The sequence below is a fragment of the Sciurus vulgaris genome, assembly GCF_902686455.1.
Source record: "Sciurus vulgaris genome assembly, chromosome: 9".
In the NCBI taxonomy this organism is placed as follows: Eukaryota; Metazoa; Chordata; class Mammalia; order Rodentia; family Sciuridae; genus Sciurus; species Sciurus vulgaris.
In genome coordinates this window covers 112843808-112860159 of record NC_136469.1, presented here as the reverse complement: position 1 = coordinate 112860159, position 16352 = coordinate 112843808, and the positions used below count along the sequence as shown (strand labels likewise).

General features: G+C 37.0%; 1 protein-coding gene across 6 annotated transcripts in view; it reads left to right on the top strand.

The window, feature by feature from the left end:
* NSUN7 (NOP2/Sun RNA methyltransferase family member 7) overlaps positions 1-16352 on the top strand; it is a 45874-nt gene that overhangs the window by 24897 nt on the left and 4625 nt on the right. For 5 of the 6 annotated variants that reach the window (XM_079152842.1, XM_079152841.1, XM_079152839.1 and 2 more), the window contains 2 exons: positions 6439-6556; positions 16094-16217. In XM_079152842.1, the coding sequence (XP_079008968.1) occupies positions 6439-6556; positions 16094-16217 (242 nt within the window). Of the gene's footprint in view, positions 1-6438; positions 6557-10197; positions 11887-16093; positions 16218-16352 lie in introns of those variants that run through there. The other variant, XM_079152844.1, reaches the window with a different exon arrangement.

Here is a 16352-nt window from a genome sequence, read left to right as displayed (position 1 = left end):
GAACTCCTGGAAGATAGAACCTCAGACATTGAAGACAAAATATTTAATCTTGAAAACAAAGTTGACCAAACAGAAAAGATGGTAAGAAATTGTGAAGAGAATCTACAAGAATTATGGCATATCATGAAAAGGCCAAATTTAAGAATTATTGGGATTGAGGAAGGCTTAGAGAAACAAACCAAAGGAATGAACAATCTATTCAATGAAATAATATCAGAAAATTTCCCAAATCTGAAGAATGAAATGGAAAACCAAATACAAGAGGCTTATAGGATTCCAAATATACAAAACTACAATAGACCCACACCAAGGCACATTATTATGAAAATACCTAACATACAAAATAAAGATAATTTTAAAGGCCGCGAGAGAAAAGAATCAAATTACATTCAGGGGGAAACCAATAAGAATATCAGCAGATTTTTCAATCCAGACCCTAAAAGCTAGAAGGGCCTGGAACAACATTTACCAAGCCCTGAAAGAAAACAGATGCCAACCAAGAATCTTATACCCAGCAAAACTTACTTTCAGATTTGACGACGAAATAAGATCCTTTTATGATAAACAAAAGCTAAAGGAATTTACAAAAAGAAAGCCGGCATTGCAGAACATTCTCAGCAAAATATTCCATGAGGAAGAGATGAAAAACAACAATGCAAATTAGCAACGGGAGGAACTACCCTAAAGGAATAGCCAAATAAAGGAGAAACCAAGTCATGTCAAAAAACAAAAACGAGTCAAATGACTGGGAATACAAATCATATCACAATAATAACCCTGAATATTAATGGCCTGAACTCATCAATCAAAGGACATAGACTGACAGACTGGATTAAGAAGAAAAATCCAATAATATGCTGCCTGCAAGAGACTCATCTCATAGAAAGAGATACCCATAGACTAAAGGTGAAAGGATGGGAAAAAACATACCATGCACACAGACACAGCAAAAAAACTGGAGTATCCATCCTCATTTCAGATAATGTGGACTTCAAGACAAAACTAGTCAGAAGGGATAAAGAAGGACATTACATACTGCTTAAGGGAAGCATAAATCAGCAAGACATAACAATCATAAATATCTATGCCCCGAACATTGGCTCATCCATGTATGTCAAACAAATCCTTTTCAATTCCAGAAATCAAATAGACCACAACACAATAATACTAGGCAATTTTAACACACCTCTTGCACCACTGGATAGATCTTCCAAACAAAAATTGAATAAAGAAACCATAGATCTCAATAATACAATCAACAATTTAGACTTAACCGACTTATATAGAATATACCATCCAACAAAGAACGAATACACTTTCTTCTCAGCAGCACATGGATCCTTCTCTTAAATAGACCATATTTTATGCCACAAAGCTACTGTTAGCAAATACAAGAAGATAGAGATACTACCTTGTACTCTATCAGATCATAATGGATTGAAATTAGAAATAAATGACAGAATAAAAAACAGAAACTTCTCCAATACCTGGAGATTAAATAATACACTATTATATGATGAATGGATAATAGAAGACATCAGGAGGGAAATAAAAAATTTTTAGAAGTAAATGAGAATAAAGACACATCATATCAAAATCTCTGGGACACTATGAAAGCAGTACTTAGAGGAAGATTTATTTCATGGGGCGCATTCAACAAAAGAAGTAGAAATCAACAAATAAACGACTTAACACTACAGCTCAAAGCCCTAGAAAAAGAAGAGCAGACCAACACCAAAAGTAGTAGAAGACAGGAAATAGTTAAAATCAGAGCCGAAATCAACGAAATTGAAACAAAAGAAACAATCGGAAAAATTAACAAAATAAATAGTTGGTTCTTTGAAAAAATAAACAAAATTGATAAACCCTTAGCCACACTAACAAAGAGAAAGAGGGAGAAAACTCAAATTACTAAAATTCGGAATGAACAAGGAAATATCACAACAGACACGAGTGAAATACAAAACATAATTAGAAGCTATTTTGAAAATCTGTACTCCAACAAAACAGAAAACCTCGAAGACATCAACAAGTTTCTAGAGACATATGAATTACCTAAACTGAACGAGGAGGACATACACAAATCAATTTCGAGCAATGAAATAGAAGAGGTCATTAAAAGCCTACCAACAAAGAAAAGTCTGGGACCAGATGGGTTCTCAGCCGAGTTCTACAAAATCTTTAAAGAAGAGCTCATTCCGATACTCCTCAAAGTATTCCATGAAATAGAAGAGGAGAGAACCCTCCCAAACTCATTCTATGAAGCCAATATCACACTGATACCTAATCCAGACAGAGACACATTGAGGAAAGAAAATTTCAGACCAATATCCTTAATGAACATCAATGCAAAAATTCTCAACAAAATTTTAGCAAATTGCATACAAAAATATATTAAAAAGATAGTGCACACGATCAAGTGGGTTTTATCCCAGGGATGCAAGGTTGGTTCAACATTTGGAAATCAATAAATGTCATTCACCATATCAACAGACTTAAAGTTAAGAATCACATGATTATTTCAATAGATGCAGAAAAAACATTCGATAAAATACAGCATCCCTTCATGCTCAAAACACTAGAGAAAATTGGGGTAGTGGGAACATTCCTTAACATTGTAAAGGCCATCTACGCTAAGCCCATGGCCAATATCATTCTAAATGGTGAAAAACTGAAAGCATTCCCCCTAAAAACTGGAACAAGGCAGGGATGCCCTCTTTCACCACTTCTATTCAACATTGTCCTTGAGAGTCTAGCCAGAGCAATTAGACAAACCAAAGAAATTAAAGGGATATGAATTGGAAAAGAAGAACTCAAACTATCCCTGTTCGCTGATGACATGATTATATATTTAGAGGAACCTGGAAATTCCACCAGAAAACTCTTAGAACTCATAAGTGAATTCAGTAAAGTAGCAGGTTATAAGATCAATGCTCATAAATCCAATGCATTTTTATACATACGTGATGAACCTTCAGAAAGAGAAATTAGAAAAACTACCCCATTCACAATAGCATCGAAAAAAATAAAATACTTGGGAATCAATCTCACAAAAGAGGTGAAAGACCTCTACAATGAGAACTACAGAACACTAAAGAAAGAAATTAAAGAAAACCTTAGAAGATGGAAAGATCTCCCATGTTCTTGGATAGGTAGAATTAATATTGTCAAAATGGCCATACTACCTAAAGTGCTATACAGATTCAGTGCAATTCCAATTAAAATCCCAATGGTGTACCTTACAGAAATAGAGCAAGCAATTATGAAATTCATCTGGAAGAATAAAAAACCCAGAATAGCTAAAGCAATCCTCAGTAGAAAGAGCGAAGCAGGGGGTATCACAATACCAGATCTTCCAACTCTATTACAAAGTAGTAGTAACAAAAATGGCATGGTATTGATACCAAAATAGACAGGTAGATCAATGGTACAGAATAGAGGACATGGACACAAACCCAAATAAGTACAATTTTCTCATACTAGACAAAGGTGCCAAAAATATGCAATGGAGAAAAGATAGCCTCTTCAACAAATGGTGCTGGGAAAACTGGAAAACCATATGCAACAGAATGAAATTAAACCCCTATCTCTCACCCTGCACAAAACTCAACTCAAAATGGATCAAGGACCTCGGAATCAGACCAGAGACCCTGCATCTTATAGAAGAAAAAGTAGGTCCAAACCTTCAACTTGTTGGCTTAGGATCAGACTTCCTTAACAGGACTCCCATAGCACAAGAAATAAAAGCAAGAATCAACAACTGGGATAGATTTAAACTAAAAAGCTTTCTCTCAGCAAAGGAAATTATCAGCAATGTGAAGAGGGAACCTACAGAGTGGGAGAATATCTTTGCCACGCAAACTTCAGATAGAGCGCTGATTTCCAGAATCTATAAAGAAGTCAACAAACTCTACACCAAGAATACAAATAATCCAATAAACAAATGGGCTAAGGAAATGAACAGACACTTCACAGAAGAAGATGTACAAGCGATCAACAAATATATGAAAAAATGTTCAACATCTCTAGTAATAAGAGAAATGTAAATCAAAGCTACCCTAAGATTCCATCTCACCCCAATTAGAATGGCGATTATCAAGAATACAAGCAACAATAGGTGTTGGAGAGGATGTGGGGAAAAAGGTACACTCATACATTGCTGGTGGGGTTGCAAATTAGTGCAGCCACTCTGGAAAACAGTATGGAAATTCCTCAGAAAGCTTGGAATGGAACCACCATTTGACCCAGCTATCCCACTCCTTGGCCTACACCCAAAGGACTTAAAATCAGTATACTACAGAGATATAGCCACATCAATGTTCATAGCTGCTCGATTCACCATAGCCAGATTGTGGAACCAACCTAGATGCCCTTCAGTTGATGAATGGATAAAGAAACTGTGGCATATATATACAATGGAATATTACTCCACCATGAGGAATGATAAAATTATGGCATTTGTAGGCAAATGGATGAAATTGGAGAATATCATGCTAAGTGAGATAAGCCAATCTCAAAAAACTAAAGGATGAATGATCTCGCTGATAAGCGGCTGATGACACATAATGGGGGGTGAGAGGGGTTAGCGTTAGGGTTAGGGTTAGGTTTAGGGTTAGGGAGAAGGAGGGTGGTAAGAATGGAGGAAGGAAGGACTGTATAGAGGGAAAAGAGGGGTGGGAGAGGTGGGGGGAAGGGAAAAATAACAGAATGAATCAAACAACATTGCCCTATTAAATTTATGATTACACAAATGGTACGCCTTGACTCCATGTACAAATAGAGAAACAACATGCATCCCATTTGTTTACAATAATAAAAAAAAGGAAATAAATATGAAAAAAAGTAAAATAAAATAAAACAAATGACTTCCCATCATCAAAGTGAAAACCATAGTCCTTCCAGTGGCCTGCGCATCCTGTACTATTTGGTGCTCAGATCACATTTAAACACCTCATCTCCCACTACTCTCTCCTCATTCCCTCTGCTTTGATCAGACTGGCCCCCTTCACTTTCCTTGACCATTCCAGGACCACTTCCACTTCAGGGCCTTTGAACTTGCTATTCCCTTACCTTAAAATACCCCTCCCTAGTAATCTCTGTGTCTGGCTCTCTAATCTTCTCCAAGTCCTCCCTGTCAGCAATGCTTGCTCTCACTATCCTATTAAAATTATAGCATTCCCCTGAAACTCTTCTTCCCACCCCTGCTTTGCTTTATCACCTAGTTTTCCTGTTTCTTTCTTGCTCTCTTTATCCTCTGCTAGACAGTAAGCTCCCAAGAGGCAGGGATTTTTGTCTCTGTTGTTCACTGATGTATACCAAAGCCTAGGACAGTGCCTGGACTGTGATAGGCACTCAGTAGGTATGATAAATTAGTGAATCACAGGTCCTATATTACCTCATTTTACAGATGAAAACTGTAACTTTGAGTAAATTTCCAAGGGTCATTCCACAGCAGGGACAAAACTGGGATTCATTCTGAAGTCTGTCTGGTTCTGGAGTTCTTTTTTTTTTTAATTAATTTTTATTGTAAACAAATGGGATACATGTTGTTTCTGTTTGTACATGGAGTCAAGGCGTACCATTTGCATATTCATACATTTACATAAAGTAATGATGTTTGATTCATTCTGTTATTTTTTCCCTTCTCCCCACCCCTCCCACCTCTCTTTTCCCTCTATACAGTCCCTCCTTCCTCCATTCTTGCCCCCCTTCCACCCCCATTATGTGTCATCATCCGCTTATCAGTGAGATCATTCACCTTTTGGATTTTTGAGATTGGCTTATCTCACTTAACATGATATTCTCTAATTTCATCCATTTGCCTGCAAATGCCATAATTTTATTATTCTTTATAGCTGAGTAATATTCCATTGTGTATATATACCACAGTTTATTTATCCATTCATCAATTGAAGGGCATCTAGGTTGGTTCCACAGTCTGGCTATTGTGAATTGAGCAGCTATGAACATTGATGTGGCTGTATCTCTATAGTATGCTGATTTTAAGTCCTTTGGGTATAGGCCTAGGAGTGGGATAGCTGGGTTCAAATGGTAGGTGCATTCCAAGTTTTCTAAGGAATCTCCACACTGCTTTACAGGGTTCTGGAGTTCTTTAAACCAATTAGGTGATAAAACTTATCGAGGAATGACTGGAAGTATCAAGCTCATGGGAATCTGCAGCATTTATTTCTATGTGTTTGCAACTAGGTTGGTCACATTGTCAGTTTTCAACTTTCATACACTCCATCTGGATTTCCATTACTTACTGGCCACATTGTTAGTACAAGCTTCTACTCTAAAGGGAGCTGTTCGAGCATCTTTGGAAATCATTCTCATCAGAACTCTGTAGTTTTTGTACCAAATACATGTCTGGAAACATAAATTTGCATTGGATTGTTAATGGGGTCATTATATTAATTAAATCTTCTTTAAATATAGTTGTTAAAGCTCAAGCAGTGGTTTACTGCACATGCTCAGTTTATCCAGAAGAAAATGAAGCCGTTGTGAAAAAGGCATTGGAATTTCAAAACCAAGGCACTAAAATACAACCTTATAGGTAAGATAAGAAGGCATTCTTCTCAACAACTCAAATAATCAAATATTTTTTAAAAAAAGACAAGTATAATATTCTAAGTCATATAAGATAGTCTAGATATTCTACTTTTTATTAGACTTTAATAATTTGATAGACTTTGATAATTGCCCTAACTTCTTACAACTTTAAAGTAGGTTCTATAGAGCCTTTACCACAGCTTGGCACAAACATTTTCTTGCAAATTAAATGCTTCTTTTGTTTTTGTTTTTATTGTTAATGTTAAAAGCATTTTGGATTTGACTTGATTGGTTTCTGGGTAAACTGGGTCCAAATTTTACATTCCTGATTTAGATCCATGTATACCTCCATGGAATACAAATTAATATTCAAAATATTCTTAGAAAGTAAACAGAAAATCAGATCTGTTATTATCTGAAAATAGACATTTCTTAAGCTCTTATAACCTTTGGTGCCCATCAGAACTGAGGTAAAAATAACCTCGTTATCTATGGTAAAATGCTGCAATAAGCTAGGAATGGAGAGAAAGAAAATTAACACTATACCCTGAACTGTAGACATCAAGATAAGGAACAGCTCAAAGAATAAATGACACCAATTAGTTCTTCAAGACCATGACAGTGAATAAGGTATTTTAAACATCTATTTATTACTTATTCCTCATGCTGTGAACTCTTCCTCATATTATTAATACAGGGACCAGGGAAGCAGCTCAGTGGTAGGAGTGTGTGCCTGGCATGTGGCAGGCCAGGGGCTCCAAACCCAGCATCACAAAAAACCAAAAACAAACAAACAAACAAATTAATATGCATATAATCTGCTCCTTCCTTTTAACTTGATATTTTCCCTTGCCTTTTCAGAAATGGACATGGTAATCACACCACTGTTTCCTTTCTTGCTGATTTTCCTTCCTTATTTTGTCACTTCTGTTGGTGGTTAAACAGCCAACCTCAGGTTCCAAGAACTTCTCAATATGACATTAGTTAAATTGCCATCTAGTGGCAAAAAATATTATTGCAGGAATACAAATATCTTTAGGGATAAGGTTTTTAAGGAGATAATATGGTAAAAGTGAAGGAATAGCTGTGTTCTACTTCATATAAGCCATGCTTAGTCTATAATATGGTATAAAGACAATAATTCAGTCTCTAGAGTGGTCTGACATTTGAACTTAAATTGGAGAATGTATGTTGGGGATGTAATCTGATAGAATTATTAATTAGAGCTGGGGATGTGGCCCAGTGGTAGAGTGCTTGCCTATTATGTGTAAGGCCCCAGGTTCAAACCCCAGTACTACACACACACAAATTCCTGGTGAAAAATAACAGATGGGCTGCAAGAATCATTTCTTAATACCCTGAAGTTGTAGAACTTAAGTATTGCATGTCATCTAATCTAATCATCCTCATGTGGCTTCTGGTTCATTTTACTATCCCAGAAATATGCAGCTCATTTTGGACTTTAGTCACCACCAATGCATCCCGGCTCCTGTCCTCTGTTGTGAAAATTTCATGTTACAAAAATATTAACCTATAAAAATTTCCCAAATTCCATCCTCTTGGACATCACTGTTCTTAACAGTTTGATTTGTAGACATCTAGATTTTCCTAGCACCAAAGAATATGCACATTTTAAGCTTTAGTTGTTATTGTTAAAATGACCAACCAAAATAGTCACTTTAATAAATCTGTTTTCCTGCAGCTTCATAAATGCTGGATTTTATCAGACTTTTAAATCTTTACCCATCTGAGGGATGAAAAGATCTCATTGTTGATTAACTTCATTTTTCTGATAGTGAGACTGAACATGTTTCAATTTACTGACGGGGTAGTGTAGTGGGGAGTAGTTAAGAGTGATGGTTCCAAAGTAGTGGTCTTCAAACATATTTTCTCAACTCCCTAAAATTTTTTGAATTACTATGTATCTTCTATATTTTAAAGTTGATGTCTAACATTTTTCATCATGTTTAAAAAGTTGTGAAATATAGTATTTCTAGAATATTATATCACATATGTGTTTTAAATATATTTCTATTGAATCTTTGGACCTGTAAATTTATCTTATTTAATTTAAGGAAAAATGCTGAATTCGTTACCTACTTTATAAAACTAGTTCTCATTGTCAAAACCAGATTTACCTTGCTTAAACAGTCTGATTTTAGGGGGTATGTATCTCAGGGCTAGTGTGTTTTCCTACCATGTTCAATCCCTAGAACCAAAAAAAAGTCTGACTTTATTCTCTAATTCCAAGAAACATGCTAATGTGATTTACTTCTAAGTTTTAATTTTAACATAGATACACAGAAATAAAGAAGAGAAAGGGAAGGGGAGGGAGAAGTGGAGGGAATAGAAGAAGTAGAGGGGAAGGAAGGGTAGAAGGGAAGAGAAGGGAGACTCAAGGAGAAAAGAAAGAAGTAAGCAACCTAGTTCAAGAACAGAGCTTCAACTGCGGCTAGATGAGGTGGCACAGGCCTGTAATCCCAGCAGCTCAGGAGGCTGAGGCAGGAGGCTGGAGAGTTCAAAGCCAGCCTCAGCATCCTCAAGGTGCTGAGCAACTCAGTGAGACCCTGTCTCTAAATAAAATACAAAATAGGGCTGGGGATGTGGCTCAGTGGTCAAGTGGCTCTGAGTTCAATCCCCAGTAGCCACCCTCCCACCCCCACAACCCCGCCAAAAAAAAAAAGAAGAAAAAGAACAGAGCTTTGGGGGTTGGGGATGTAACTCAATGTTGAGCACTTGCTGGAGTTTAACACCCAATTAAAGATTTCTTACCATGGGAGAAGACAGTCACATTCTTTCGTTGTTCCTTTGTTTATCACCCTAGAGATTTTAATTAACATTCTAGGACAGTGTTCTGAAACAAAGTAGGGGACAGCTGTACCTTTGTTAAGTGGGAGAAGGGTATTGAGAATGGAGAGGAGGGAAAGGATGCTGTAAAGAAGAGTTAATGAAGGCTGGGATATGGCTAGTAGTAGAGTTTACCTAGCACAGGGGAGGCCCTGGGTAGGATTCCCAGCATATAATTAATTATATTACCTACCTCAGTGGATCTTTGTGGAGATTAAATATATGAATACATGAACAGTACCTGGCACATAATAAGTGTTCAGTGATTGTTTTAAAAATACTTTTTAGTTGTTGATGAACCTTTATTTATTTATTTACATGTGGTGCTAAGAATCCATCTCAGCACTTCACACGTGCTAGGCAAGTGCTCTACCACTGAGCCACAACCCCAGCCCAGTGTTCAGTAGTTTTTATTGTCATAGTTATTATTAATTTGTAAATTATATGTTCACATACTTTGCCACTTCTTCAACTGAATTATTCACTTTCTTCTTTTTATCATATTGTATATTAGAGCTATTAGCTATTTTCATATAAATTACACATTTTATTTACTTGCTTATTTTTGGTGGTGTGGGGATCAACCCAGAGCCTCTGCATGCTAGGCAAGCACTCTATCCCTGAGCTACACCACAGCCCTTGTAAATGCTTTTGTCAGTTGTTACACCTTAAAAATTTTATCTTTTATATTTAAATAATTGAGTAAAGTGTGGATCAAACTTTAGTTTTTCTGCAAATACTCCTTCCTCATCCCCTCAAAATGCACCCCCCCCCCCTTTTTTTTTTTTTTGGTACCAGGTATTGAGCCCAGAGGTACTTATCCACCAAGCCACGTCACGTCCCCAGCCCTTTTTATAGTTTATTTAGAGACAGGGTCTTACCAAGTTGCTGAGGCTGACCTTGAACTTGTGATCCTATCCTCCTGCCTAGGCCTTCTGAGCTGCTGGGATCACAGGCATGTACCACCACGCCCAGCTTAAAATGGCATCTTTTTGATATGTGCTATTGTCCCATATATACTTCCATGTGAATCTTTAATTCTATTGTGTACTTTTGTTTCTATACTAATATGACAGTGCTTTAATTACTATAGTTTTAATGCTTTTCTTTTCAAATTTTGCTTATTAGTTTTTGTTAATTACAAAAACATCTATATTTGCACATCAAATAAAACAATTTAAAGATACATAATAAGAGTGTTAATTTTCTTCCTATATCTCTCCACTTCCAAATCTGAGTCTTTCCCCTTAGTGGGCTGAAGCAGGGTCCTAGGGGTCTTCCGTTCCTTTTTGTGCTGTGAGACTCTGGAGGTCCACTCAAGGAGCTGTAGCAGCAGGAAGGCATGAGACCTGCTACACTAGCATGTATCAGCTCAGTGTCGACAACTTGAATGTGTGCATGTATTATGTTAGGATGACTTAGACATTAAACATACGTGATGATCCTATTTTAATACTTTTTGAGATATAATTCACCATTATAAGGTATATAATTCAGTGCTTTTAAAATATCTTCACCAAGTTGTACAACCATTGCTACTGTCTTAATTCTAGAACATTTTCGTTACCCACAGAAGAAACCCATACCTATTAAGCAGTCACATTGCATTCTCCTCTTCCCTCAGCCTTACCGACCACTAGTCCTACTTTCTGTCTTTATGGACTTGCCTATTCTGAACATTTCACATAAATGAAATCATATGCTGTGTGTGGCTTGTTCCTGAGGCTCATCCATGTTGTAGTCTGAGAACTTCATTCTTTTTGAAGTCCGAGTAATACTCCAATTGGATGAAATTTCTACATTTTGTTTATCTGTTGTTTTTCAGTTGATGGGCATTTAGTTGTTTCATTTTGGGGGATGCTAAGAATAAAGTTGCTATAATATTTTTGTACAAGTTTTTGTGCAGATATAAGTTTGCATTTCTCCTGGCTATATATGTAGGGATAAATCTGCTGGGTCAAATGGTAGCTCTTAGTCGTATGAGGAACTGTCACACTTTCCCAAAGTGGTTGCATCATTTGACCTTCTCTCCAGCACTTTTTTCTTTTCTTTTTTTTTATTCTGGCAAGCCTCTTGAGGGTGAAGTAATGTCCCATTATGTTTTTGATTTGCATTTCTCTGAGGACAAATGCTGAGTATCTTTTCATATGCTTTTTAGTCATTTATATATCTTTCTAGGACACGTCTATTGCCAGTTTATTTTTCAGTGCTGGGAATTGAACCCAGGACCTTGTACCACATTGCCTAGGCTGACTTTGAATTTGTGATCCTCTGTCCTCTGTAGGAGTAGCTGGGATAATAAATGTGCACCATCCCAACTGGCTTTGTTCCCAATTTTTAAGTTGGGTTAAATTACTGAATTAAAAGAATCTCTTCTGTATACCAGACCCTTACACAGAATAATTTGCAAACATTTTCTTCCATTCTGTGGGTTACTTTTTGGATTCCTGATAGTGTTCTTTGATGCATATATTTTTAAAAATTTCAGGGAAGTATAGCTTATGTTTTTTGTTTGCTTGCATCTAAAGATTTATACCTATGTCTTCTAAGAGTTTTATAGTCTAATTCTTAAATTTAGATCTGTGATCCATTTTGATTAATTTTTTTTCCAGATAGTATGAGTCAGGGGTCTGATTTTACTGTTTTGCATGTTGCCATGCAGTTGTATCTGCATCATTTGTTGAAAACACTATTCTTTCCCTGATTAGTCTTGGCCTCCTTATTGAAAAAAAATTGATTATCAATGTATGAGCTTCTTTCTGGATTCTCATTGTGTTCCATTGATCTATTTTTCTATACTTAAGCCAGTACACAATAAGATATTTTAAACTGTTGATGGTGCCTTAGTTTTAGCAAATGGCTTTGCAGCATTTAATTGATAAGATCAAATGTTTCTTCTCATCTGTCATTTTAATATGGAGGTGACTTAAGTGTTTTCTAATACTGACCAGTCCTTGAGCTTGAGGGCTAGGTTGTGTTCTGTTTTGATATTGTTACCTAGTTAAGGTGGAAGGTAAGGAAGGTGAGCCTGCGTGAGAGGAATTGGATTGCTACTGCTCCTTGGTACGCACTATGATAATCGCTAGGGCCCATAATTGGCTATTGATGGAAACCTATCACCCCAAACTTGGGGGCTTGTCTGGTCTCTGTTGTGTTAGGATTCTCGTATCCTCATTGCTGTAGAGAGCCCCGTTCTGCAACAGCGTCTTCTGTTGTCGGCCCTGGCCCACAGAAGAGCTTCTCAGTGCTGTGGCGCCCTTCTCACCAGCACTTCCCTGTTGCTCGATAAAGGGCGTATCCTTGGAGCCCTCCTCAACAGAATCTTCTGGAGGGTTTCCCCAGCTTATTTCATAGCATATCCACTGCAGCAGACTCACTTCTTTTAAGTCTCTTAATGCTCCTTCCACCGTCTCACAGCAGTCTGGCATCCTACCTCACTTAATGCAAGCCATCGTGTATCAGTTTTTTCTTTCTGCTTAAGAAATTAACACAAACTTGCCGGGCGTTGTGGTGCACCCCTGCTTGGGAGAATGAGGCAGGAGGTCGCAAGTTCAAAGCCAGCCTCAGCAACTTAGCCAGGCCCTAAGCAACTTAGACCCTGTCTCAAAATTAAAAATTAAAAAGGGTTGGGGATGTGGCTCAGTGGTTAAACACCCCTGGGTTCAATTCCTGGTATCCCCACCCCCAAAAAAACTTACCACAAACTTAGCGGTTTAAAACAGTTATTAATTAGCTCATAGTCCTGGAGGTCAAAAGACTGGCATGTCATAACTGAGTTCTCTGTTCAGGATGGAGAGCAATCCATTCAAAGCCCATTCTGGTTGTGGAACTAAGGTTCTCACTTCCCTGCTCTCAACCCAACACCGTCCTCAGCTCCGAGGCTGCCTTCATTCCTGCCCTGAAGCTCCCTCCATCTTCATTTCAGCAGAGGAGTATCCCAACAGTCTCGGGTTTTGGATCTTTGAGATCTTCCATCTCTGACCTCTAGATTGACTATAAAGACTCTTGTGATTAGGTCAAGTCTCCCCAGATAATATTCAGGTCTTGGGACCTTAAGTACATCTGCAAAATCCATTTTGTTATGTGTATTATTCTCCTAGGCTGTTGAAACCTACTACTCCAAACTTGGGGGCTTATAATGACAGAAATGTATTCTTTCCCAGTTCTGAAGACCAGAAGTCTGACATCAAGGTTTTGGTGGGGTTAGTTCCTTGTGGGGCCTGTGATGGGAATGCCCCACTCACACCCTGGCTGCTGTGGTTGCTGGCCCTCCTTGCATCCCTCATTCTGCTGTCTGCCTCCATCTTTACGTGGCCTTCTTCCCCTGAGTGTTTCTGTGAACACTCCCTATAGGAATTCCAGTATTGGATTTAGGATTTACCCAACTCTGGTGGGATCTCATTTTAACTAATTATATCTGCGAAGTCCTAAATAAGGTCACATTCTGAGGTTTTGAGTCGACATGAATTTTGGGGGGGCACTATTCAACCCACAGCAGTTTACTCTCTGGTCTCCCAAAATTGACATTTGTCTCATGCAAAATACACTTGCCCCACCTCAACATCTCCAAAATCTATATCCATTCCAAAATCAATTATAAATCCAAATTCTCATCTAAATATCACCAACTCAAAAAATCGAAAATGCCATCATCTCAATCAGGGATGAGTGAGATTCTGGGTATGATCTAATTTTATTTATCAAAGAAATGGGCTGTAAGCTAGAATTTGGAAGCCATTTTGTAGGGGCAGTTTCTGGAAGGTAACTTCACCAATCTTAATTATGGACTATTATTAGCATTTAAAAGTCAGCATTATATGTAGCTAAATATATGACTTATTAAGGAAATATTTATTGAATACATAGTATGTACCAGGTGCTCTGCCAGGTACCAGTAATGTTATCAGTGAACTAAAATGAACAAAAATCTGAACCTTCATATTTACATTTTGGAGCTAACTAGCTTGATAAGAAGTAATTATTTTCATTGAGTATTCTTACCCTACATATAAGTGAATAAATTTTTTAAAATAATTCTATTTGTGTAGAGAACAGGCACATAGAGGTTGAGTATCTTTATCCAAAATGCTTGGGACCAGAAGTATTTCAGACTTTGGATAGACTGTGATTTTTGGAATATTTGCATATACATAATGAGCTATCTTGGGGATGGACTCAAGTCTAAACACAAAATTCATTTGTTTCATGGGCACCTTATACACATGGCCTCAAGTAATTTTATACAGTATTTTTAGTGTGCTTGTTCATGTTAGGTCAGGTATGGATTTTTTTACCTGTGGCATTATGTTGCACTCAAAAAATTTCAGAATTTGAAGCATACCGAATTTTAGACTTTCAAATTAGGGATGTGAGCATGAATGAATGAATAGGTCTGTATGAATAGGTCTCAGAAATCGCTGGGTTGGTGAGAGGAACAGCTGGCTCTCTCACCTTCAGAACCTACAGTTATTGATTTCAAATAAGTTTCACTGCCATTTGCCATTACTTGTTTATTTAGCACCTTCAGTTGTCAGACTCTTTCACCTGTCATCTTAGATCACATTATCTGCCCCTTACTAAGCGACCTCTATCTCCTCTCACCTTATGCTGCAGCCACATGGAAATACTTGGCGTATGCGTGTGCGTTCTCATGGCGCTTGGGTTTTCCTTCCTGCTCTTCTTTCTGTCTAGAATCATCTTTACATTATTGGAGACCTACTTTATTCTTCGAGACACAGCATCAGCACCATTTCCTCTGCAAAGGCTTCGTAGTTGCCATCTCCCCTGGCCAGAAGGGGCTGTGCCTTACACTCTTCTACATGTTGACTCCACTTGGCCCAGCATCTGCATATGGTCTTCTCTAGATTATTGTAAACTCACTAGCTCCCCAAATAATCTGTAACTTTTTGAGAGAATTAAGGTTTTATTCATGTGCTTTGCACCTAATAGGCAAACAAATATAAATTTAAAACTGGCTTTCAGTATCAGATAAAATTATTGATAAAAAAATTTCCTGATATTTTAATTCATGTGGATTAGGGTTAAAATGCTTTGACATAGTAAATATATTTGAATCCTAGAAACATGGAATTATAAGAATCACCTTTTCATGAACTTACTATTAAAGGAGAAATATTAAATATAAAAACCAAAATTTTATTTTAAATTAGGTTTTTCTAATTCTGACATTGTCTTCTATTATGTACTTTTTTGAACACTCTATAACTCATCCATTAATATCCACAGTGATTGGAAAAATAATGTAGTTGAAGAGATTGACTACTTATTAAATTGTGCAAAAAGTAATTGAAAGAAGGAAGTCCTAACATTTTATATTTTGAAAATGTAGACATATCAGAAGTTTGGAGTTCTATTTTTGTGACTACTATATATATTTACCTGTTTTGATAACATTAGTTGAGTGATGGAAGAAGTTGTGAGTTAAAAGTTTGTTTTTCTTGGCATAGTTGTTTAAGGATACAAAACTTGGAAGTGTAATGAATTCTAAGCTAATATGAATCCTGGAGCTTTTAACTTATGTATTATTTTGGGAAAGGCTGCATCAGCACTTTTTCTTATTTGGAAGTTTTACTTAAATCTATCATAATGAAAGAAATTTAGTTGCAAAATACTTTGTCCTTCTCTTTGAAAGAAGCCACTCCAGCTGTTTGATGCTTGTTCATTTCTATTGCAGGCTCAGTCCTCCTGTTCTTCCACTGTGCTCCTTAAAAGAAATACACTTGTCTAAGGATAAATTTTTCAGAATGGAGCAATCTGAAACTACTAATGGTTGTTTTCTTTCTATTTTAACAAGAGAGGTAAGGAGGCAAAATCAATTCCAGTTCATGTCAGACTTTAGAATTGAGAAAAGCAGAGTCTCACAAGAGGAACATAGGAACCTTGTGAACATTTCAAAATGCTGTGCTTATATTTCATAAATCACTAAAGGGCAA